The following is a 23,573-nucleotide window of genomic DNA, read 5'->3' as shown; positions in this document are numbered from 1 at the left end:
CTATCTATGCAGTTTATTGTTGTTTATTATTTTTACAAACCTCATTTCGATACGCAAAACTACGAGAAGTGGGTGGGCTCTTTTAAACGTATTTATGGAGGAGTATGAAGCCGGACGCAAAGAAACGAGCTGCTTACTATTCTGACTTTGTTGAATAAATGTGAAATAAAGGAGGCAGTACACAAGTGGAACGAATGGCATTAATTATTAACTATTTATTTTATTATATGCTGTAAAAGTAGTCCGTGATACTCAATTTTTGTGGTTATTAGCCTTAACTCGATTCAACTGAATGCTAATGCTAACAAAACGCTAAAGCCAATGTGTTTGTGTTGTCGATGTCAGATAAACACTGACATTTATTCTTTATATATTGTCATTTACAGCTGAAATAGAGCACAAGGAACTGCTTGACCCTCATGAATTCATAATTTACTGAGAGGACGACTTTCTGACAATTGGTTATTACGGACAAAAGCCTGACTTTTTATGAACAATTTGGTACTTATTTATTTTATTTAAATCATATCGTTTTGTATATTATTGCTTTGCATTTAATGTACTTACTTTTTAGTAAAAAACTGTGACCTAATATTGTCCGTTTATTTACATGGTATCAGTTTAGAAATATACTAAACCAGTTTTCCATATGTCATCAGCCTGATTTGTATAAACTTCCTTGAACTGTGAAATGCGGTGGAAACACAAACCACACACTTCTACAGGAACCAATAGTTCCAGAAATGTTGATGGAAAAGGGCCTATAGACAAAATATTTGACTTCTTGTAGTTTGAGTACATTGAATTGGGTATCTTTTAGTTAATAAGGTTTTGGGTTTAACACAACTGCAAGCAAATTTGCAAAGTTTGTTGAAAAGAGCCTACAATAAATTGTAAGGATGTTACATTTGACATCATCAACACAGTCCACCTTGTTACGGTGTCAGTGAGGTGATTTGGTGTCTGTATACTACTGAGAACCATTAAAATCTACTATATCACAGACCAAGAATCATGCAGATATTCACATAAGTCTGGTTTGACTCTGGGAGTCATAAACAACAACACATGTCAGAATGTGTGCTAGTTTCAGTCTAAATCTGTCCCTGTATCAGAGCAGCAGATCTGTAGCCACATTCTAATCAGCATGACAGACAGCCCTCTACCATGAGAACGCTTTTATTTCTCCAGAATGTTGTGGAAAGTTCTGTGGGAATGGAAACATCTCTGGGGCTTTTACTGAGGAGGTGGGTGGTTGTTTAGATAAGGACACAAACTGAAAACATGTAGACAAATATCTAGGGTTGCATGATATATATTTTTTTCAAGTCCATACCATTAACTTCCTGCTTCTCAAGACCGATATCGATAACTAATTAATATATATTTATTTTTTATTTAGATGTAGTTTTTGCATACCGACAGACAAGAAAGACTTAAACAAAGGTGGATGTGAAAAACTGTACTTGTAGATTTGTCCTAATCAAATCTCACTATTATGGTAGGGCAAACAACACACGCCCATAAATCAGTAGTAAATTTACTGATCTAATCTGATTTCTTGCCCACAAGTGACACAGATCAGATTTTTTTCCAGCCTAAATGCTCCAAAGTGATTCAAATCTGATCTGTTCACCTCAGATTCAAGCAACATCAGGATGTAGTTCAAATCCGATTGGAATCTGATCTAAATCAATTCAGTCTAAACGCAATGCGACCTGAATGCAACCCGTATGTGAGTTTTTCGTCAGCTTTGGGCAAGCTACGTCATTCCTGTGCACGGGCAAAGACACCACCCACCAGCGGAAGTGGATACTTTATCAAAACAGCCGGTTTTGGTGAGCAAAGTCTATTTTTGACAACCAAATTTTCGTTGCCTCCCAAATATATTATACTATATACATCTATTTATATACTATATTACTTTAATTTATTTTCACGTATAAAAAACAAAACACTCATTTTAGACCAGGGGTCCCCAACCACCGTGCCGCAGTACCAATTGGTCCACGGACCGGTACCGGGCCGCACAAGAAATTAAAATAAATATATATATATATTTTTTTTTTTTTTTTTTAATTAAATCAACATAAAAAAACACAATATATACATTATATAACAATATAGATCAATACAGTCTGCAGGGATACAGTCTGTAAGCACACATGATTGTATTTTTTATGACAAAAAAAATTTAAAAAAAATAAAATACTATACCCCCCCAAGATACAGAATTTGAGTTTTAAAAACACCACAATCTGGGTCACTGCTTGTCGTTTGCCAAAGCAATGGTTAGAAGCACTGATGTATACAAGTAATGAGAGAGCTTGAATGCTGCACTCTCGCTCAAACTTGTGAGCTTTAGCATACAAACCATCTCAACATCTTACTCATTTCTTTACCTGTGTGAAGTTGGCCCCTCACAAAAAAACTCAGTTGAAATAGTCTCATTCGTTTGTGCGACATTTGTGCTGGTTTGTGCAGTTGAAATGGTGGTTTGTGCTGTTTTCGTTTCTGAGTTTTTACAGATTCAGAGGGATAATCAGCCCCCTACCTTGTCAAAACCTCCCCAAACCAGTCTCAATAATTTGTGCTGGTTTGTGCAGTTGAAATGGTTGTTTGTCCTGTTATTAGTTTCTTTTATAGGTTGATCAAACGTCAGACAGCCCCCCGCCTCCTCTCCGTTCTCCAAATGAAGTCCAAATTATGCCAAAATAGTCTCATTCGTTTGTGCTTCAATCATTTTTTGTCTAACTATGATAGTTTTTAAGTTAAAGGTGTATGTTTTTTATGTTATTAAAGTGTATCTAACGTGTTATTATTCATAAACAGTCCCCAACTATGTCGAAATCTCCATATACTTGTCTCATTTGTGTGTGCTGGTTAGTGCTACAAAAATGTTTTCCTTAACTATTATAGTGTTTAAGGTATTAACATTTTATGATGCTAAACCTTTTCTCTTCCAAACATATTGCTGGGTATTGTGGCCAAACAGCTAAATTTTTGTTTCATCTGACATCACATGGACAAAGATAGGACCTTCTGGAGGAAAGTTCTGTGGTCGGATAAAACAAAAAATTTGCTGTTTGGCCACAATACCCAGCAATATGTATAGAGGAGAAAAGGTGAGGCCTTTAATTCCAGGAACACCATTTCTACCGTCAAGCATGGTGGTGGTAGTATTATGCTCTGGGCCTGTTTTGCTGCCAATGAAACTGGTGCTTTACAGAGAGTAAATGGGACAAGGAAAAAGGACGATTACCTCCAAATTCTTCAGGACAACCTAAACTCATCAGCCCGGAGGTTGGGTCTTGGGCGCAGTTGGGTGTTCGAACAGGACAATGACCCCCAAACACACGTCAAAAGTGGTAAAGGAATGGCTAAATCAGGCTAGAATTAAGGTTTTAGAATGGCCTTCCCAAAGTCCTGACTTAAACGTGTGGAAAATGCTGAAGAAACAAGTCCATGTCAGAAAACCAACACATTTAGCTGAACTGCACCAATTTCGTCAAGAGGAGTGGTCAAACATTCAACCAGGCGCTTGCCAGAAGCTTGTGGATGGCTACCAAAAGTGCCTTATTGTAGTGAAACTTGCCAAGGGACATGTAACCAAATATTAACATTACTGTATGTATACTTTTGACCCAGCACATTTTCAGTAGACCCATAACAAATTCATAAAAGAACCAAATTTCATGAACGTTTTTTGTGACAAACAAGTATGTGCTCCAATCACTCTATCACAAAAAAATAAGAGTTGTAGAAATTATTGGAAACTCAAGACAGCCATGACATTATGTTCTTTACAAGTGTATGTAAACTTTTGATCGCGACTGTATGTAGCATTTGGCTAATATCAAGTGATCAACACTAGAACATGTGTGCTGTGTTTAGGTTAGGTTACTTTATTACAATATAAAGATACACTTGTTTTGCAGGCAGTGAGATCAGGACATCATGAATATACAGGAAAAAATTACATCCCAGACGCGCCATAAAAAGATCTACATCATTTACAAGTAAGTTTTGGTGTATATATAAAAACAAACTACAGTAATACTTTCAACAAAAACTTTTTAATGAATGTGTACACAATGTTCCTGTTTTAACCATGATTTTTTTTCACATATACAATAATCTGGTTAATACAGGAATATTTTGTTTAATGTGCCTTAAATTCATCTTTGAAAAGTAGAATGAGCAAATACATTTATTAACACCAGCACACTACCAGCAGCAAACACATTCAAAACCCAGATTGATGGTTATGAGTGAAATATTTCATCAATGCTATTCTAATGTGGGATGCTTCACAATTATTTTATCGTCAGATATAGAAATAAAAATAAATATATTAGCTTGTAAATAGTAAACACTGGCTTGAGTGGTGCAATGTTGTGCCGACGTCCAGAAAAACGTAACAAAAAAGGTGACATCATAACTGCATTGTGAATTTTAACTACACAACCAGCAGCAACAAATTCAGCATGTTTGTGTCCGCCATTGTTCATAAGGAATATGCTGAAGTTTGCGTGCTAATTTTCTATTATTTTCCAATCGGAGGCGTAACCACTGTGACGTAATGACACGGCTGCGGAGGGCGATGGAAAATGGTGTGGAACTTCACGGCCAACACGGGTTCAAATCCGACTCTGAACTTAATTTACTACAGCACCAAATTTCACATCTGTGGAAAAGAGGTATTTTTAATTTGTGTATTTAGTTTTCTGTTTGCTGTCTCATCTTTATCTGGTCGTCAAATGTCCTTTGTGGCAAATGTCACTCCAATGTAGTGTTAGCATTTGTGCTAAGTAATTCGGTTTGTTTTGTTTGCTTTGGACAGTTCTACTTTCAGTGTTATGTTTTGTACTTTAGGATTGTACTTTTCTTAAGACATTTGGAATAAAACTCTGAAAAGCACTCCATTGTTGCTTCGATCTTGCTTCTTTGAAATTGGACCAACCTCGCCACATCTTGATTGTGACAAATTTAAGTCAAGGTTAAGGTGGACAGCTGTTGACACCATGGACACAAAATTAAACCGTGTTACAGAAAAGATATTTCAATACAACAATAAAATTACAATAATAACAATACTGTCTAGACATTCCTGGAAATGTGTAATATTTTCAATTTTTAAGTGTGTGTGCGCAGAGTGTGCATGTGTGTATGTGCGTGTTTGAGAGAGAGAATGAGAAAGAGAGAGAGAAGGATCAGAGTCTTATTTAAATACCCTCAAACTAAATCCTTACCACACATACTTACTGGCCAACCACCAATCATAGATTAAATGTCCTGTTGCTAAAATCCTCTAACCAAACACACATACGCACAGGCGTTCACCCAGGAGGCATGTTGTCTGTTTTATGTCACCTCAGGCCTTCACTCTAAATATATTTGTGGAAGTAAAATGGAAACCACAATATTGTTTACACCTGCATAATCTAAACAGGTCAAAAATGTACTATGTAAAATAATAATGCACACTAATATAGATGCCTTAATTCAACAATACGTTTGTTGTTTGGTGGTGATGATGATGTCGAAATGCACCTGCATCACACTTGAGGTTTTTTTTTCATGTTGCTAAATAAAACCAAATAGGAGACAGAAGGATGATCTGGTTTAGAGAAGATTAGTAGAGAATTGCAGCCGTGAAGGGACCTCTGACTTACAGTATATGGCATTGCTATCCAATTCAGTGTGTGTTTGTGTGTGTGTTTTAATGTGTGTTTGTGTGTGTGTTTACGTGCGTGTGTGTGTGTGTGTGCGTGTGTGTTTGCGTGCGTGCGTGCTTATGTTCGCGTGTGTGTTTGTGAGTACATGAAGAGTGGGGAATTCCATTTTGTTTTCACTGGAGGGGTATGCATGTTTAGACACACCAAGACATGCAGATGATGTCAGCCTGATTCCATCCTCTAAGTTACTTCTCTTTGTTACTGTATATAAGTGTGTTGTCAGAAGGGTGTGCTTAACCCGATTAGCCATACATTTTTCGATCCACACAACACATGCATTACTAGCTCCAACATAGACTTTGTGCATATATATATATATATATATATATATATATATATATATATATTTGTTTGTTTCACTGTGTGCATGTGTTCATAACTGCATGACATGTCACCCTGTGTCTATCTGCTTGACCTTTCTTGTCACTCATTGTTGTCATGATACTGCAATTTCTAACACGTACCAAAAAGGAGAAAATACTGTGTCACTGATACAGGAAACCAGACATATATAGATAAACATCTTATGTTTTAAGATAAACATATCTTCATGGACAAAAAATGTCATATTGTACTATCAGTCAGATAACTTAAAACAAGTTGAAGCAACTTTGTGTACAGTGACATTTAAAAAATGTAAGAATCATTTTGTGTAGTCACCAAAGAACAAGCAAAAAATGGACTTGAACGTCTGGAAAGAAAGCAGACAATAAATGTAGGTCACCATTACAATAATTGCACAAATCAGGAACAGCTTTGACAAACAAAACATTTTCCAGAGAAGGCGTGGAGCTTTGAGTCAAAACATAATTTATTAACAACTCAACTTTTCTTTAGACTCTACACTAGCTACAATAATTTTCAAAAGTTAGAAAACCTCCAGTTGCTGAGCTAATATAACATATACATTAATTTAGGACTATATCTCATGTACTGTTCAAACATAATAGCATATTATCAATGCATTACCAAGATACCACGGACATGCTCCCTAATGACTATAAGCATAGAAATGACATTGGAGCAATCTGAATGGCTTTACTAAGTGCTCTGATACCATTACACCTTTGCCTTGCCGTTACGTTTATATCACAGCTAAGAACATTGAATACATGACAGTTAATACAGGTATGTAATCTCCTACAATTAGTTGGGTCATCTAAGACAGTGGTTCTCAAATGGGGGTACGCGTACCCCTGGGGGTACTTGAAGGTATGCCAAGGGGTACGTGAGATTTTTTTTAAATATTCTAAAAATAGCAACAATTCAAAAATCCTTTATAAATATATTTATTGAATAATACTTCAACAAAATATGAATGTAAGTTCATAAACTGAACATCAAATCAAGTAGGCTATTCCCTTCATTACCATAAACCCAGAGTTTCCCCCGTGCCATGATGGTTTGACCCTCACTAAAATGTCTGTCAAAAAGAACTGTGAAAAGAAATGCAACAATGCGATATTCAGTGTTGACAGCTAGATTTTTTGTGGACATGTTCCATAAATATTGATGTTAAAGATTTCTTTTTTTGTGAAGAAATGTTTAGAATTAAGTTCATGAATCCAGATGGATCTCTATTACAATCCCCAAAGAGGCCACTTTAAGTTGATGATTACTTCTATGTGTAGAAATCTTTATTTATAATTGAATCACTTGTTTATTTTTCAACAAGTTTTTAGTTATTTGTATATCTTTTTTTCCAAATAGTTCAAGAAAGACCACTACAAATTAGCAATATTTTGCACTGTTATACAATTTAATAAATCAGAAACTGATGACATAGTGCTGTATTTTACTTCTGTATCTCTTTTTTTCAACCAAAAATGCTTTGAAAAAAGGTTGAGAACCACTGATCTAAGACATTTCCGTGACCGTGGAGAGGAAAAGTCAGTTTCTCAATACATTTGTCATCTAGGAGGGTTACTAAAAAAATTTGGCCGGGGTGTATTTTTCAAAATGGTGGGCAAACTTCGTGAGAGCCCAAAATCCAAGGTGGCCGCCATGGAAATTAACTTTCAGTTCAGTTTCAGTTTATTTCGACATGCATACGATACAATGTAATGCATCACACAGTCCTTGTTGTTTCACATAGGGCTGCAAAACTAATCAATTAAATCGATTAAAATCGATTATAAAAAATAGTTGGCGATTAATTTAGTCATCGATTCGTTGGATCTATGCTATGTGCATGCGCTGTGGCTACGTCTCATGAGTTGGCAGTAAACAGTAAGCCAGCCAATGACGTGTCATGTGCAGCTCACGTAACGACGCCGTCTCCTTTGCCTGGAAACATTCGAAAAATGGCGGAGGAAAGCAGTAACAATGGTTCAGCGGAGAAAAGTGTACGACCTAAGTCGTCAAAAGTGTGGGAACACTTCACTTTAAAGACTTCAAAGAAGACAGTTTCCTACATAATGTGCAGCACGGATGAAGGGAAGACCTCACGGTATATAACTTTTTAAGTCCACAGTCCGAGTATATTGATCCCTTGTGTCCGTCTTTGTGTGTTTTTAGTCTTTTGTTAACGAGGAGATTTTTTTTTTAAGGAAGTGCAGCAGCAACTCTTGTGTATTAACTTTCAGAGTGTTAGGAACTTTTTGGATAGTGCGATGACTTCATTTTCTGTGTTGTTACCGCACGGTTACCAATTTCGAAATACACGTAGCGGACTGAAATATCTCAGGTTCGTTTCATAATGGATCAATGTAGCCAGGCCCGATAAAGCTATTTAAATCTATTTAGATTTGAGTGACACTTTAGTATAACTAAACGTTATGAAGGTGCTGGAATATTTCATGCTATTATTCAGAGGCAGCCTAAAATGAATCCTTTATTATTCACAACAGAAACATGTACAATATCTGATCTGATGAGTTACATTTCTGTGTTATTATTGGTGTATGCTGCAACCCCAATGTCCATTTATTACATTTAGCTTTTTTTTCTTTTTAATGTGGTGGCGTATTTGCCTTTTACATCAGAAATTATTAATTAAATCAACTAGGTATGTATTAAATTACATGTAAATGATGCTACTATGTATGTTCATTACATGGTTTCTCTCATTTCAGAAAGAAACAACCCAGCATTAGTGACTTGGTACAAAGGAAGGTCTGCACACCACAGCAAGCGGCTGCATTTACTGATGCTATCCTGAATATGTTGGTAACTGACATGAGGCCACTATCAATGGTGGAGGATGAAGGTTTTAGACAAATTATTTACGTCCTCAACCCTGGTTACACTCTTCCCTCGAGGACCCATTTTACCAACATGATGGAGAGGAAGTACAAGCAGACATTCCAAGCAGAAAAGTTGCTCTCACTACTGATGTGTGGACAAGTGTAGCCACGGAAGCCCACCTTGGCAATACATGCCATTACATTGGAGACAATTGGAACATGAAGTCAATCTGCCTTACGACCATGCCACTAGAGGAAAGATATTCAGCATCCAACATTGCAGAATGGTTGGAATAGGTAGTAGCCAGGTTTGAAATTCCCCCAAGCAAAATGATTGCTATTGTGCATGACAATGGTGCACTTTATAAAAAAACATTTTTGTAACACTTGCCTTGTTTTATTTGGCAAGTTGAAAGAACATGGTGCCAGTATGCTGTTTTTTTCAATAAAATACTGGAAAGGATAGAAATGTAGTTTGTCTCTTTTATCCGATTATTAATCGAAGTAATAATCGACAGATTAATCGATTATCAAATTAGTTGTTAGTTACAGCCCTAGTTTCATTACAGCACGCCCGAAAAGAAGTAGGAAGAAGCAGAGCTTATTTACTCCTACTCCTTTTCATACCACAGCAATTTTATCCAATTTCCTTGTTCTCTGTAACAGAACAATGAACAAATAAATAATATACCATAGTAAACATACAAATATTAAATACATAAATAATCTTTGTCTCAATAAAAAAAAAGGGAAAAAAAAAAAAAAAAGAGTTCAAGATGTTTTGAATGGTTTGACCTACAATGATGCACAATACATGATTTCATTGCTTATTTTGGTCAAGGAATACATATTGGGTGGTTATGTAATGATATGACCTATTTTTGAACTTCCAATCCAAGATGAATGCCAGTTTTTGTATTTTTTATTTATTTATTTATTTATTTAAATCGACCAGAGTCTTAATATTGGGCTCTAATGAAAGCTCTACTTAGGATGAATTGAGTTATGAACACAGGGGATGCTTTGAAATCCAAAATAGGTCATATCATTACATAACCACCAATTATATATTCCTTGACCAAAATAAGCTCTGAAATCATGTATTCATCATTGTAGGTCAAACAATTCAAAAGTTAATTTCCATGGCGGCTATCTTGAATTTTGGGCTCTCACGAAGTTTGCCCACCATTTTGAAAAATACACCCAGGCCCAATTTTTTTGTAACCTTCCTAGATGACAAATGTATTGAGAAACGGACCATTCCTCTCCCCGGTCACGGAAATGTCTTATATGACCCAACTAAATTATAATGCTTTCAACTAAAACAAAATAAATAAAAAAAGGGTGACTGAAACAGGCGTATCTTATGTGTGATGGAAGCAAGAAACGATTGCAACCTTGTTCATACTGCAGTTGGCCATTAGAGCAGTTTTATCAGAACTTTGATGAGAACAATAAGAATCCCATGAGTAGGGCATTGCGGAATCTTAAACAGAATCACGGAATTGTCCAATTGAAACAAAATCGACTGTTAAACGCGGAATATCGCAAAGATTGACAAATAGACAGAAATGCTGTCATCGTGAGGAGAAGTAACTTGTGTCTGGGAAAATCATGTGTCTGGGACCACTCATTTATCCCCGAAACACTCAACCCTCCCCTCCCAAACTAAGCAATGTTGAAACGGCTACTTGAAACGCCGGCTAAGTCTGCCAACAAACTTCAAAGCTAATGCTAGCCAGGACAACCTATACTCCCGCAACCGTCTCAATTGCTTGTGTTGTTGTGGACGCGACCGCCGATAACAGTTCAATGAACAGAGAGGACGACAGCTGTAACCTGAGAGGCGCTCTTTTTATTTCAAAACAGTGTGGAGTCATCTCTACACTCAAAGACATAGCAGCCGTTAAGCGCCCTTAAGAACAGCAGCGCATTACAGTGCTGACTGCGCTAACAAATTAAAGGTTTCAAAAAAGTACCTTATATAAAGGCACTTTGTACTTAAAGCACTCTTTGTAGGGATATTTCGATCAAATTTTATGCTGCCGATTCCGATACCATCATCCATGAGTGAGTTTGACTGATACCAATACAGATACCAATCACGTGTATTAACTGTAACATTTTCAATTAATCTATGGTTAGTGCTTTTGACAGTTTAACAATATCAACACAATATTCAAAGTAGTTCCTTATTCTCCTCCTCTGTGTGTAATATGTTCGGCCTCGTCCTCTGGTGATTGTACTTAATATTGATATTTAAGAGATTAAGAAATGCAGTTTATTTTCCATAATGGAGGTGATTGTTATTAGCTTAGAGGAGCGTCTCAACACAGTGTATGGAGACACATATTTAGCTGCTAGCTGCTGGTAAGCCGGGGGACTAAAAATAAATGCAGTGTCAGTCAGAGGGGATTGGCAATAAAATGCATTAATTAATTAATTAGCAATGCCGATCAAATCGGTGGCCAATCTATCGGACCATCCCTAACTCATTGGTACATTTATGTTACAAAATGATAATGCTTTGACCTAAAACACTGGTTAAAATTGTCCAATGACGGATTGCACCAATAAATGTAAGGATTTTTGCATTTAAATAATGTATATTGGATAACATTTTAGATTTTACACAAAAAGCACATATTCTATGGTGGTAAAATAAACATAATCCTGAAAAAGTTTAACAGAAAACACGGAATTTGGAATAGATTTCATAAGCTCCAACACCAACATAAGTACTGCAATACTTCAACACAGTGGCCAAGAAAATCCATAAATGAAACAAACAACAGTTGATTCAGAATGATCAACCATCAATTAAAAGTTAAAAGTTAAAGTACCAATGATTGTCACACACACACTAGGTGTGGCGAAATTATTCTCTGCATTTGACAATCAATCATTATGTAACGTCCATCCTAACTGTTGTGTGAAACCATAAATCTAATGAGAATGTGAAATCAGATGTGAAATATTGGTCAAACATAGAACTTTGCTGAAACAATGGCAGTGACAATGCTAATTGTACCATTTCCAACTGAATACAAAAGCCAGAAGTTCATGGCTTTATGTACAAGGTGAAAGTGACAAAAGACTATTTGGGGCAGTGTGCTTAAAATAAGTCAAAAGGCTAAAGGGGAGGCTTCGCTCACATGTTAGCTGAATGGGAGGCCTCTTACAAACAGAGCATGACTGATGATTGTAGTGTATCTGTCGACAGCAAACTTGTGTCAAACCAGGAAGTGTGTAGGTGAGGAAAGACGTCTGTTTTTTAATTCAGCCAGCTGGCAGTCAGCACAGGAAACTCAGCAGCTCATTTACAACACTCTCCACTCTATTGTGTTGGCACCCAGAAAAAGTCAGATTTTATGTATCACTTTACCATACATTATAGTGTGTTCTTAAGTAATGTTGAAAAAGTGTAGCCCATTATTATAACCCAAAACTAAAAGTTTCATCCTACATCATCAGGCACGGTACATGTTTACTTACATGTGTGAAAAACAGATAACAGCTTTTGGAGCTTTTAGCCATTTGATTGATGAGCTGGTATTCGAGGCTAATTTTCAGATATGTGTGTTATGCATAAATAGGTTAAGCGGTGTTTAGTGCCACAGGGTTGATTCGCTGCCAAAATGGTGACAAAACTGATCCATCAGCTCTCGCACTGGGACAGCACATATGAGCCAACCACTGCACGTGCACACATCCTTACATGGAGAAAACATTCACTTATCCTCTGATTCTCATATCTTGTTCTTACTGTTGTGTGTTTGCATTTGCACTATTTGAGTCCGCTAAGAAAATGCAAATATTTTTGCACTCGTGGGCCACGAAACATTGTTTGTCTCCACGCTGTCTGTGTGGTTTTTACCCGCCCCTAGGTTCACTTCCCCTCTACAGACCCATTATTTTACAAGTCATTGTGGTTCGTTGACAGCCTGTCAACAAAACATCAACAGGATTTGAGTTGGCAGAGGTTTCTGAATTCTTAGAAATGACAGGACACCATACATGTTGTTGGATGTATTTAAACAACAAAGCAATAAATACTTGTTTGAGACATATTAGGTGAAATAATGTGCATGAAGAAAATCTAATTGAGAAACAAAAGAATGTCTGCAATCGCAGTTAACAATGTGACTGGCAGCAGAAAATAATAAAACAAATAAATGATAACAAATTGCTAGTGTGGAGTGTTTGCCCACCTTTCTAAACTTGAACAAGCCATGTGTACATTCCATCATCTTCCTTTATTGTTATTATAAATTTATACTACGAAGTTTCTCCAAGAATCACACCTCGCAACTTAGTCTAATATACGCAACTTCCTCATACATTTTGGCCATTCAGCTTAACTTATTGCTAACTGAATTTGTCTTTGAGTGGCGTTTAAACCCGCATGTCAACTGTCTAATGTTGTTATCATCAGTCATAAACAATTGAGAACAGAGAAATGGATATTGGAACAGTGTAGGTCTGACTTGGTAGGATATGGACAGCAAGTAGTGAGCAGTGAGAGAGAGAGAGAGAGAGAGAGAGAGAGAGAGAGAGAGAGAGAGAGAGAGAGAGAGAGAGAGAGAGAGAGAGAGAGAGAGAGAGAGAGAGAGAGAGAGAGAGAGAGACTCTCATTTAACAACAAACATTTGCACTATAGATCGCTCTCAACTGTTCACAGATGCTCTTAATGTGCATTGGTAACTGTATTGGAACATAAATTAATGTTTAAGATGAAAAACACATTTTTAAGCGTGAAATAAACATGGAAAATGTCAACAAATGGTGTACAACAGAGCTCTTTGGTGCTGTTTCATTCTATAGTTATGATTAATTATTAGTATTATTTGTTATAATAAATAAAACAGAACAGTAATTTGAAAATATGGTCTGATTATGTGCTTTTACTGTCATTTGGCGTCTACTTTTAGGTGTGTGTATATAATTAGTAAATCAATAGTCTTTTTTTTCCCTCTCTTTTTTTTTATCTTGTGCTTTTTGAGCTTAAGGTTACAAGTAACACTTAAACTAATAACAAATCCATAAGAGCACAAGTTGGTTCAATGTTATTGAACAAAAAATAAGCCTCAAAACATTGCAACACTTTAGCAACTTTTTGAAATTCAGGCATTTTAGAATTTACAATCACAAAAAAAAAAAAAAAAAATCCTGGAGGGAATTGTTAAGTAAGCCATATTGTACTGAACAGCCTGTACAGAAACATTGAATGATTGCATAGCTAATTTGAATAAGAGATAAGTATTTCTAACATCACCAATATTCAACCGAGCAGAGTAACAGATTTTTTGTTTAGTTATTGTGTGCTATTGACTTTGTTTTGCTCAAATAATTGCATGTAATAAAAGGAAATGAGGAACTTGTTTAAACATTGTGTTGATATTGTTACAGTGTCAATTAACTCACCATAAAAACATTTTTAAAATTACAGTTAATGGATGTGATCAGTATCAGATGATTTCACTCATATATGATCAGAATCGGCACCATAAAACCCTAATGGCAACAAAATATTTTTTTATGAAATAAAAAAATTTAAAAAGTCTAACTTTTGTGAACGTGTAGTCTTGCGGAATGAATGGTCATTACATTTGTATTCGAGTTTATAGGATTTACATTTATATAATGGTTGAAAATAGCCCTTAAAGAAAATCATAGTAAATGTTTTACCCTGCCCCCGAAAGGACACCTATTATGCAAAACCAACTTTTTTTTACCTATTGGTACCTGTTTTTGTGTATCAGCATTAGTTCCAAAAAGTTGAAATCAAACCATTAAGGCATTGCGAAGATATTTCTACTTCCTCCAAATGAGCCGTTTGAAATTTGCCCTGTTTGTAACGTTTTTCCCTTTGATGACATTAGCGGATACCTCCATATAAAAGGTAGAGATTTACCTGAAGAGCTTTGCGCGAGTCAGCCACTGTAATCCGACAATGTAGTCGATAAGTACCTTATTTTTCTGGATCCTCTTGTTGTGGGGCAGACTGGCTAATACAAGCGCATGAATCCTCCGCTAATGCCCTTTCTAATACAAAGTAACATATATTTCTAACTTATCCTAAAGAGACGGTCAAAAAGCGGTTTGAGGAAGGTCTGTAAAACATAATCTTTGCAACATTTTGTGCAAAGAACCACCATTACATGTTATGTAGAGTAGACCACAAGGAAATGTTTTAAAAATTAAAAATTAATTATAATAATGACCCCTTTAAAAGAAGCGAAACCGAGAATCATTGGGAACCGGAATCATTGGGAACCGGAATCGAAACCAGATTTATCCAACCCTACTCAAAAAAACAGAGTATGAATTTAAGCTTTTTTCTAATCAAATAAACCAATTTAATTAATTCATCGTTGCAGCTCGAGATTCTGCTTTTCTTGCTGTTACAACATATCTGTGTACAGTTTGCATGTTGGGGCGGTCCCCTCTGGAGGTGGGAGGGGGGGATGGACGCTGCGATGCCAATGGGGGGGGTGCATGTGACCTCAGGAAACATGCTTTTTTTTGCCATACCTGAATATGACTAAGCGTATGTAGCACTTGGCTTCACTGTAACAACGGTGGGAGAAAAGGAAATACCAGTGTGTTGTTTCCTTTAATGTTAATAAGCCTAGGTGAATATGAGTGTGACTGCTTGTTTGTATGTCCTGTGATTGAATGGGGACCAAGCCAAAAACCTCTCACCTGGGTTTGTCAATGCTAACCATACTTAAAACAGAAATATTTGTTTCGTATTGTGCCTAAAAGGACCACACTTTGTTTCTTATTTTCATAAGATTTAAAAACAGTTACTAAACGGTCAATTCAAGAATGACAGGCTGCGATTAAATTACATTTTATGGCAGACTTATTCCCAATCCTAACCTGCTCTGTCCCCACTGGAAGAATATAATGGCAAAATTCACCCACACCCCAATTGTAGCATATAAGGGTGTAACGATTCGTTTTAACAACGATTCAAATCATAAGTTGAGATTTTCAGGGACGATATTAGTTTATTTAGAACGATATGACCGGATTCAGTAACTTTAACCAAAAACTGTGAAATAAATACTGGACACTGCAGGTGAAGTTTCCTATATTCCCATTATTTCTTGTAGGGAATTAAGTATGAATGAATTACGGATAAAAACAAGCAAGTAAACAACAATTAATGACCAATGTATTCACATACATACTCGCATCACATCACATTCGGCCTCCTATAACGTCATCATTGCGCCAACACAGACATGACAAGTCAACAAATATTCAAACGGTTACACCACTCTCAGCAAGTGAAACCAACTCTTATTTTGTGCTTTTCTGCTCCATGAACGCTGCTTTGCCTGGGCAGTCGACGTGTGTGAATTCCCATGGTGCCATAGGTGGTTGGACAGATTTGTCAGTTGCCATTGTATTTTACATATTCAACAAACAGTGAACAACTTATTAAGAACATCTTTGTCTTTGCAAAAGACTGTTTCCACAAACCGGATCACAATGGTGGCTTGTTCATTTTCTTCCAGTATGCGCCGAAGTGTTTTGATGGCGTGTGGGAATGACGTCACAGACAGAGGACAGATCTGCATAACGTTTAGAGTTTTTATTTAAATGATTTATTTAAAAGTGCTAAAAACAACTTTATATAGAGTCTGCCATTCTTAAAGCCAATGTTTTATTTTCTACTATCGATAAAATATATTAATTACTTTTTAAAATTGTTAGAATGATATAGGTCTTCTGGAAGGCCAACTAGTAAAGTAGTAAACTCGTAAATATTAGGAATATAAATTGATCTATGGATCAATCGTTATGCCACCGGGGCTGGAAGATTCTCTCGAGGACCCACTCTTCCTTGACCACTTGGGCTGGGTCCTTGGAAGGATGCAGCCGATAAATTGACACACAGCTAACCTGTTTCAGTATGATGCATACTACCAGTACTACGCTCCAACTGCTTCACCAAGTTAGCCACATCCTTTCAAGTCTTTAATGATTTATTTTTTATTTTTTTATTTATTTCATCCCCTTCCTTCTCAGCACTGTCATTCACACTCACTCACTTCCTTCCTATGCTTGAAAAAACAAAGTTATGTCAATCTCTAGCTATAAGCTAATGCTAGCGAGTAAGACCGGATGTTTAGGGCGGATTTTTTGGGGTTCACTGTGACATTTGCTTTGCCAACTAATGGCAGAGACCGTGTTGGGTTAGTTACTGAAAACCAGTAATTAGTTACAGTTACTAGTTACTTTATTTCAAAAGTAACTTAGTTACTAACTCAGTTACTTACACCAAAAAGTAATGTGTTACTGTGAAAAGTAACTATTTAGTTACTTCTTCTACTTTTTTTTTTAAAGCTCCCATTAATGCCCTTTTAGCCTTCATTTCAGTACTGTTATTGCACTGGAGAATAATAAATTGTGTTGATCAACTTGACATGCATTTGCATCACTGAACTCTGCTAAGCAATGTGGTCTACATACAACACACAAAGACAAAGATATGTTTCAAAGGGCCAATTTATTTCAGGCCAGAACAAATTGACAAAACTATTTTAAATAGCTGCAACATAACATACATAAGTAACAAACAGCATAATAACAACATAGCTGTAAACCTGGCTTCACCTAAGGAAGGCACACGTGACATACACAAAGCCTAACCAGGCAGATTTGAATTGTTGTTTTGGGCAGTAAACGGGATCTTTGATCCAAGACACAACTTATATTTAACTAAAATGTTCTTTTGTTTGTGCTCGACAAAAGAAAAGAAGTGAGAATATCTCATACTTGCCAACCCTCCCGAATTTCAGTGCCTCTCCCCGGGACAACCATTCTCCCAAATTTCTCCCGATTTCCAGCCGAACTTAAGGCACGCCCCCTCCAGGTCCGTGCGGACCTGAGTGAGGACAGCCTGTCATCACGTCCGCTTGGCCAACCAAAATGTACCCACAGTAGTGTTCTGTGGTTACTTTTTGGTTGGCCAACGGTTTACGTTGTATTGCGCACCCACCTCCCCTCCCCTTCTCACACCCACACCCACACCCAGAGCGCGCCTCTTGTGACACAAGATATTCAGAAGGACGACACTGCAGCGCTGCAATAAAACAGACTCAGATCTTCTGTTTCTAGCCGATACTACATAAAAAATAACATAAAATAACGCAGTAACGCATCATGTAGTAACGGTAACTGACTTACTGAATATAAAAAATAACGTGTTAGATTACTATTTATTTAGTTACCACCGAAACTAACGGCGTTACAGTAACGCGTTACAAAGTAACGCATCCCTGCCCAACACTGGGCAGGGATGCTTGTAATTAAAAATTTTGCTTAAAACTTAGAGCATAACAATTAGCCAAGAGGCAGGCTTATCTCAAAACACTCTTAAGTAGAGGTACCACTCACTGAAGTATAAAAATTGTTTCACACTAATGGTCATACTTGCCAACCTTGAGACCTCCGAATTCGGGAGATTGGGGGGGTGGGGTGGGCGGGGGCGGGGTTAAGGGGGAGGAGAATTCACTGAAATTAAAGTATTTCTTATATATATATATATATATATATATATATATATATATATATATATATATATATATATATATATATACACAGTATATAGTACAGTAAATCGTAATGAAAACACAGTTCTACTAACTGTACTGTACTTGCTGCTTACTTAAATAAAACACCTACCTTTCACTATTTGAGTAGCTTTTGTTCTGCCATTTGGGTACTGGCGAGCGATCTCTGAATCCGGGAACATATCCTTCAGAGATTTGTTGAAAACATCCGCAAATGAGAACGGGATGTTGCTTGCAAGGTGGCCCATAATACTGCGTTGCCGCCCACTCGTGCTTCTCTGACCGTTCATGAGTGACTATATCCATTCGGCCACCGTGTTATGGGTTATAGATAAACCTATGGTTAAAGGAGACATATATAATAGTCTCCTTTTCCTGTGAGAGGACGCTAAAGGCAGTGCTTTTAAGGCACGCCCCCAATATTGTTTGTCCGGCTGGAAATTTTGGATATTACAACTTTCCGTAGTTTTGAAGCAATGCATGATGGGAATCCGGATGTTGTGTGTCAGTGTATTAACGTGCCGGCTGGAATAAACACACGCTGAGAAATAGCTCCGTGCCTGCCTACTTTATGGGTTATAAATAAACCTATGGATAACGGAGACATACAGTATATATGAGTCTCCTTTTCAGGTGAGAGAGGATGCTAAAGGCAGTGCCTTTAAGGCACGCCCCCAATATAGTTGTCCGGCTGGAAATCGGGAGATTTTCGGGAGAATGGTTATCTTGGGAGATTTTCGGGAGAGGCACTGAAATTCGGGAGTCTCCCGGAAAATTCGGGAGGGTTGGCAAGTATGCTAATGGTGGGGTATCTGTGCCTTTTATAGAATGTGTAGATGCATTTTTGAAGTATATATTTTTTTTTTTTTTTTTTTTTTTTTTTTTATTGCTGCTTGTATTTATTTATTATATGCCTTTTACTGAATATGCACAAGTACTGTTTTTAATATTATGTGATAATGCCTTTTATACTGTATTCTCTTTGTTTTATGTACTGTATGTGATTGTATGTCTACTTGGACGTTGGAGTCTGCAATAAAAGTTTGATTGATATGTGAATTCGAGGGTTTTTTACGGTGCGTTCACAGACCGCTGAACCAGCCAAAATGCCTGCCCTAAATAATAAATAATAATAGACTGTATTTGCTACGCACTTTCCATTTAAATTAATCTTGAAGTGCTACACAACAAACCTATATTTAACACAACAAAAACATAGCCAGATAAAATACTAGGACTAAAACACTATCAGTGAAGCATAACAAACACAAACCATTCAAAATAGTGGGTTTTATAACAGTGTGTCCACTTACTTTAGTTATTAAAAAAAACGTGGTCAGTGTGTATAAGTAATTTTTTAGGGCATTACACAATACTGCAATAATAATGATAACTGATCATTTTGGTCACTATAACTGTGACATGAAAGTTTCATATAATTACATGCCTTTAAATTATAGTTTTTTTCTAAGAATCAATTTTTAAAAATAAGTTTTATAGACCATCTTCACGCTTAGTCACTGCGTACATACACTATATTGCCAAAAGTATTTGGCCACCCATCTAAGTGATCAGGGGTCAGCGGATGCTGACTTTCAGTCAGTTGCTACAGAGCTCCAAACTTCATGTGACCTTCCAATTAGCCCATACAGCACGCAGAGAGCTTCATGGAATGGGTTTCCATAGTCGATCAACTGTGTCTAAGCCATACATGACCAAAGCGTCGGATGCAGTGGTGTAAAGCACATCGTCACTGCACTCTAGAGCAGTGGAGACGCCTTCTCTGGAGTGATGGATCACGCTTTTCCATCTGGCAATCTGATGGACCAGTCTGGGTTTGGAGGTTGCAAGGAGAACAGTACATTTCGGACTGCATTGTGCCGAGTGTGAAATTTGGTGGAGGAGGAATTATGGTGTGGGGTTGTTTTTCAGGAGTTGGGCTTGGCCCCTCAGTTCCAGTGAGTTCATATGTGAGTCAAGGCAGGTGGCCAAATACTTTTGGCAATATAGTGTATGTGATACGTAAACAACCAAGCAGAGATTTTTTTTAACCTGTTTTGACAATGTTTTATTATATTTAGAAACCCCTCCATCCATCCATTTTCTACCGCTTGTCCCTTTCGGGGTCGCTGGGGGGGCTGGATCATCACAGGGCCAACACAGATAGACAGACACATTCACACACCAGGGCCAATTTAGTGTTGCCAATCCAAATAATATATTGCGAGAATCGTTTTGAATGGAGAATCGATTCCAAATCGAATTGTCAGCCCAAGAAGGTATCGGAATTTAATTGTGAGTTGTTCACATTCTTAATAGATGGATCATGGATGGGTGTTCTGTCAGTGGAACATGAAGAATTCGCTCAGTGGCTTTGTGGTTAGAGCAGTGGTTCTTAACCTTGTTGGAGGTACTGAACCCCAACAGTTTCATATGCACATTCACCGAACCCTTCTTTAGTGAAAAATAAAATGTTGTTTTTTTTCAAATTCAAGACAAAGTTACATGTTTTTGGTAACACGTTAGTATGGGGAACATATTCTAAGTAACAAAGACTTAATTTAGAGTTTTTTGGACACTAGGGGAACATATTCTAAGAAGTAACAAAGACTTAATTTAAAGTTATTTGGTTAGGGTTAGAGGGTTAGGGCCAGGGTTAGAGGGTTGGTGTTATAATAAGGCAATGCCGAATAAGGCATTAATAAGTACTGAATAATGACTAGTTAAGAGCCAATATGTTACTAATTTGCATGTTAATAAGCAACTAATTAATGGTGAATATGTTCCCTATACTAAAGTGTTACCATGTTTTATTACTGTTGAAGAAAATGAACCGTGCATGAACATCACCTTGTTCAAAGAACAAAACCAACACAGTGCATAAACTCACAACAAATTACACACCTGCAAATCAGTGTGACTTCTGCTGTTGCCGTATCCGTAATACGCCGATAGGGAGAAGTTTTTATTTACACGATGAGTCGGGTGTGTCTTGACCTCCGCCGAACCCCTGGGGTTCGATCGAACCCAGGTTAAGAACCACTGGGTTAGAGTGTCCGCCCTGAGATCGTGAGTTCAAACCCTGGCCGAGTCATACCAAAGACTATAAAAATGGGACCCATTACCTCCCTGTTTGGCACTCAGCATCAAGGGTTGGAATTGGGGGTTAAATCACCAAAATTATTCTTGAGCACGGCCACCGCTGCTGCTCACTGCTCCCCTCACCTCCCAGAAGGTGGAACAAAGGGATAGGTCAAATGCAGAGGATCATTTCACGACACCTAGTGTGTGTGTGACTATCAGTGGTACTTTAACTTTAACTTTAAGAAGAACGCCGCAAACTCTTTAAACTTGTAGATAAAATTCAAGCAGTACGCCAAAACGAAGCAAAACAAAAATATGTTTCCACTCACCTTTGCCTCAGCTCGGAGGACACGGAGTTACAGCTCTGTACCGACAACAGCGTGGAAGACTTCCGTGGTCCCACCGGCGAAGGCTGAAGGCTGCTGTTGGACGCTGAAGGCGACAGCAGGTTGCTGTTGGCGGCCAGGAGGACACAGTCTCTCGGGTGGTCGAGCAGCAGATCCGCACTCTCCGTGTCCGAGGGCAGGACCAGGATAGGCGGCACAGTGAGGAACCCCGCGCCTGCCCGCTGCGTCGTGGATGTTTTCACTTCCACGCAGCTGACAGATGCTGACAAAGTCGCAGATGTCCCGGAGCTATCATTGTTGTTACTTGGCTCCGGATAAAGTCCCGCCACCGTAGAAGCAAGTCCGGCACCTCCCTGGTCGCTCTCATTGTGCTGGAGACTCCCTCCATTCTCAGCCGGGCTCACCGGCCGCCCGTCCAAGGAGATGTTACTCAGGAACAAAAGAGCAGCTTGTCTGCGGTTGGAATTCTCACGGTTCCTCCGGATTTGCTCCCGAGTCTGTGTTTTTTTAGAGGCCGAAATCGCGGTGACGTGCTGGCCGCTGGTACCAGCAGCAGCAGCCGCCGCCATGCTGCGTGTCCCACGGAGGAAGACGAGCGGGGAAGCACAAACACTCGCAACTTGCAACTGTCAAATCCCTTTTTACCCGGCGCGAGGCGGCTTTAAGCTCACCTGCGCTCCCATTGGCTAAATCTGACTACGTCATGACGTCGAGCTCATGGGTCTTCCGGGAGTAGATGACGCCATCATTTGACTGCTGTATATGTCCTCAGTGATTAACAATAGTCTACAGTGAAGTTTACTTTACACGGCTATTTCTTAAAAGTTTACCTGACTAATTATGAAGTTGTTGAGATATTTGGGAAAATGCAAACCAAAGGAATTTAAATTGTAAATGTCGATTATCCTTTACACCAATATTTCAAAATATAATGCACTTCATGAAATAAATAAATAGAGGATGATAATAGTAATAATGCATTTTATTTAGATTTTTCTTAAAAGATGCAACATTTTAAAATGAATAACGATATACAAAATGTTGCTATCATACAAGCCCTCATCAAATGTAAATTAGGTAACACTTTGGTATGGGGAACACATATTCACCATTAATTAGTTGCTTATTAACATGCAAATTAGTAACATATTGGCTCTTAATTAGTCATTATTAAGTACTTATTAATGCCTTACTCTGCATGGCCTTATTATACAACCAGTAAGCCATTAAGTAAGAGTCTTCCCTCAATAACCTCAGAATTATTGCTTATTAGTAACCCTAATCCTAAAACGTATATGTTTCCCTAGTGTCCAAATAACTGTAAATTATTATTTGTTATTTTAATAAGCAACTAATTAATGGTGAATACGTTCCCCATACTAAAGTGTTACCGTAAATTATACTGTAAGGTTCAAATACAAGGTTTGATTATTTATACAGCCCAATTAAAAGATAAAGCCATCAATGCCCCAAAGTGCTTTACAAATTTAAAACAGAAAGGTAAAAAGATAGAATAAATATTACAAACAAACCAAACAATACAATACAGTAGAACTATAATATGGAATATCCAGAAAAAAGAGGCATAGGCTAAATAAAAACATGACAATGTTCAAGGGCAAGGTTCAC

General features: G+C 37.6%; 1 protein-coding gene across 1 annotated transcript in view; it reads right to left on the bottom strand.

The window, feature by feature from the left end:
* The window catches only part of cables2b (Cdk5 and Abl enzyme substrate 2b), a 63,753-nt gene extending 41,201 nt beyond the window's left edge, over positions 1-22,552 (bottom strand). The window contains exon 1 of the mRNA XM_061982300.1: positions 21,927-22,552. Within this exon, the coding sequence (XP_061838284.1) occupies positions 21,927-22,513 (587 nt within the window). The 5' untranslated portion in view covers positions 22,514-22,552. The remainder of the gene's footprint in view (positions 1-21,926) is intronic.
* Positions 22,553-23,573: the final 1,021 nt, after the last annotated feature.

This window comes from Nerophis lumbriciformis, linkage group LG01, assembly GCF_033978685.3.
Source record: "Nerophis lumbriciformis linkage group LG01, RoL_Nlum_v2.1, whole genome shotgun sequence".
NCBI lineage: Eukaryota > Metazoa > Chordata > Actinopteri > Syngnathiformes > Syngnathidae > Nerophis > Nerophis lumbriciformis.
Note: the sequence above shows the minus strand (reverse complement) of the source record. Positions and strands in the feature narration are given on the sequence as shown.